At 30.6% G+C, this 2,507-nt stretch overlaps 2 protein-coding genes across 2 annotated transcripts; one reads left to right on the top strand and one right to left on the bottom strand.

Moving 5' to 3' along the window:
* Positions 1 to 756: 756 nt before the first annotated feature.
* Chro.30107 (hypothetical protein) lies at positions 757 to 1,281 on the top strand. The annotated part of the gene is made up of 1 exon (XM_660099.1): positions 757 to 1,281. One exon carries the CDS (start codon positions 757 to 759, stop codon positions 1,279 to 1,281), a length of 525 nt encoding a protein of 174 aa, XP_665191.1.
* A 252-nt stretch (positions 1,282 to 1,533) lies between these two features.
* Chro.30106 (hypothetical protein) lies at positions 1,534 to 2,418 on the bottom strand. The annotated part of the gene is made up of 1 exon (XM_660098.1): positions 1,534 to 2,418. One exon carries the CDS (start codon positions 2,416 to 2,418, stop codon positions 1,534 to 1,536), a length of 885 nt encoding a protein of 294 aa, XP_665190.1.
* Positions 2,419 to 2,507: the final 89 nt, after the last annotated feature.

Raw genomic sequence — 2,507 nt, 5'->3', positions numbered from 1 at the left:
CTCTAGAAGTAATTGCATGATGTATTTCTAGGAATTAAGTACAATATCATTTGATCAAGCAACTTTAAGAAGCTGGATCCCAAAGAAATATTATTTTGATACAAAGTTTAATTCTGTACTACTAATTAAAAGTATAATTGCGAGGAAAATCTTGGTCATTTTATATTAATAAATAAGGAATAATTTTCGCTACTTTCAAAAATCCGAATATTATTCTAAATAATAAAATACTTGGTTACTATAAGACTAAATATCATTTTACTATTTTCGAGGATATTCCACAACTAAAATCAAAATGAATATTAATGACAAAATTTCAGATGATTTCGGAATTGTTCTTCCAGGAGAAGAGATATCCATAAATTCTCAAGAATCAAAGAAAAGTAAGTTTTAAATATGCGAATATATATATTCACATGTTTATCAATTTATTAAATATTTTGATTGATTAATCCTATTATAGACAAGATAGCTGGGGTTGAGTGCAAGAGACCATATTGGCCTTATGATAGAATTGTTTTGCCTTTTAAAGGATGTGTAAGTTTAAAGTTTATTTTATATTTTCTCTTTTCATTTGCAATTTTAGTACATTCCAAGAAAAGGAGACGTTGTAGTAGGAACGATAATTAACAAGCTTGGAGAATTCTATAAGGTAAGTTGTACTTGAAAAGATTTTAATTTTGAAGGAAATTAACTCAACTCCTGTATATTTCAAAGGTTTCGCTCAACTGCTCGCATGATGGAATCCTTCCTGATATGGCATTTGAGGGAGCAACTAAAAGAAATAAGCCAAATCTTGTTCCCGGTAATTATGTATGTTCAAGAATAAACTACGTAGACCTTGAGAGCGGGGAAATTGAACTTACATGTATTACACCAGAGGAGAAGAAAACATGGTCGAATAATGAAAATTATTTAGGAGTTTTAAAGAACTCCAACTACAAAAATACCAATATTATCGAAGATTACTCCAAATCTGATAGATCTTCATTGCCTGGAGAAAGCCAATCATGCATTAAAGACGGTATGACAGTTACTGTGCCTCAGTCTGTTGCACAAATACTTCTTGCTGACCAAAGTTATGTTCTCGAGGCTCTTTCCAAGTACTTTGCATATGAAATTTGTGTTGGTCAAAATGGAATCATTTGGTTTTCAGCATCAAACATCAAAGAAATGCTTCTTATCATGAGCGCTTTAAAAGTCATCCCAAACTGTACAAAACCACAGGTAAGCTTAAATAATTTTTTGTTGGCGGGCTTAAATGACTTATATTTACCTTGAAATTTCTAGCTTGAAGTTATTTTAGAAAGTTTCTGGAGTAAGATTCAATCGCAATCTTAGCTTTTTGCTTTATCAGACCTGTTATCATTTGCTTCCTTATAGTTGCATATTAATAAATTGGCTATATTGAATTTCATATTGAATTTGATTATATTTTCCTGAAATAAGTAGTTTACCAAAATAAACGCATGCATGCATGCAATGTTTTGACGCTCATAACTAAGTTTAAAAAAACTGTTATTTAATTGGTATCTACTTATTGAAATAGCTTTTGTTTAAGGATGACATTACAAATCTTCTTCTGGCTTGTAATGATGAAATATTCTCTTGAGAAGGTTTTTCATTATGATTTGAAGCTTCGATACTGTCATCAAAGATCTCCACTAACTTATTTCTTAGAAAATTGTCCTCATTCCAACTCTCATTATTACTCATGAATTCCAAAACCTTGGTGTAAACAATTCTTCTATTTTGAAACCAGTTTCTGGAGAATTTGTTTTGATCCAAATGAGTTGTGTGCGAAACATCAGAGCTTGAACTAGTATTAATCATAGAGTTAAAAATAGTGGTTCCATAGTGGAAAAGCAAGTGAGCATATTCAATGATATATATTCCGCAGTCAAAGTTATTTTCCTGAAAAGGAAGGCTCCTTGGATTATATATAATCTCCCAGTTACTCAAGGATCTAAAAGTCTCAGATAATTTATCATGAGTAACTGAAGTGTTAGTATTATGAGCTTTAGTATTTACAGAATCATAAACCATTGTAGGTATGTTTCCAGCCTCTAGAAGATTAAAATAGCTATCATTATTTTGTCTTTCTATATCTAAAAACTTCAAAATATTTATTATAGCTTTTTTCTTTTCATTCTGACTAATATTCTTTCCTCCTAGAGAATCCATACATATAATCCAACCTCTATTCGAGTTCTCAATTTTTGTAGTTGAGTTATTTCTTGGACTAGAGGAATTCATCAAATTAAAGATTTTATGAGGATGGCAAATAACAATTAACCACCAATGGCTAGTTTGGTTACAATGCATTGGAATTACAATTGCATCATTTAGCAATAATGGAGTAGAAACCCTCTTAACCCATTTTCTTAGCCTTAAATAATCTTGATAGTCTCCACACATACTTAGAATAGTGTAAAATAGGCTACTGAATACACAATATTTCCCTTTAGAACAATTTTCTTTAATTCCAACACATAACTCTTTAGCAA

The sequence above is a fragment of the Cryptosporidium hominis genome, assembly GCF_000006425.1.
Source record: "Cryptosporidium hominis TU502 chromosome 3 CHRO013066, whole genome shotgun sequence".
Lineage (NCBI taxonomy): Eukaryota > Apicomplexa > Conoidasida > Eucoccidiorida > Cryptosporidiidae > Cryptosporidium > Cryptosporidium hominis.
Note: the sequence above shows the minus strand (reverse complement) of the source record. Positions and strands in the feature narration are given on the sequence as shown.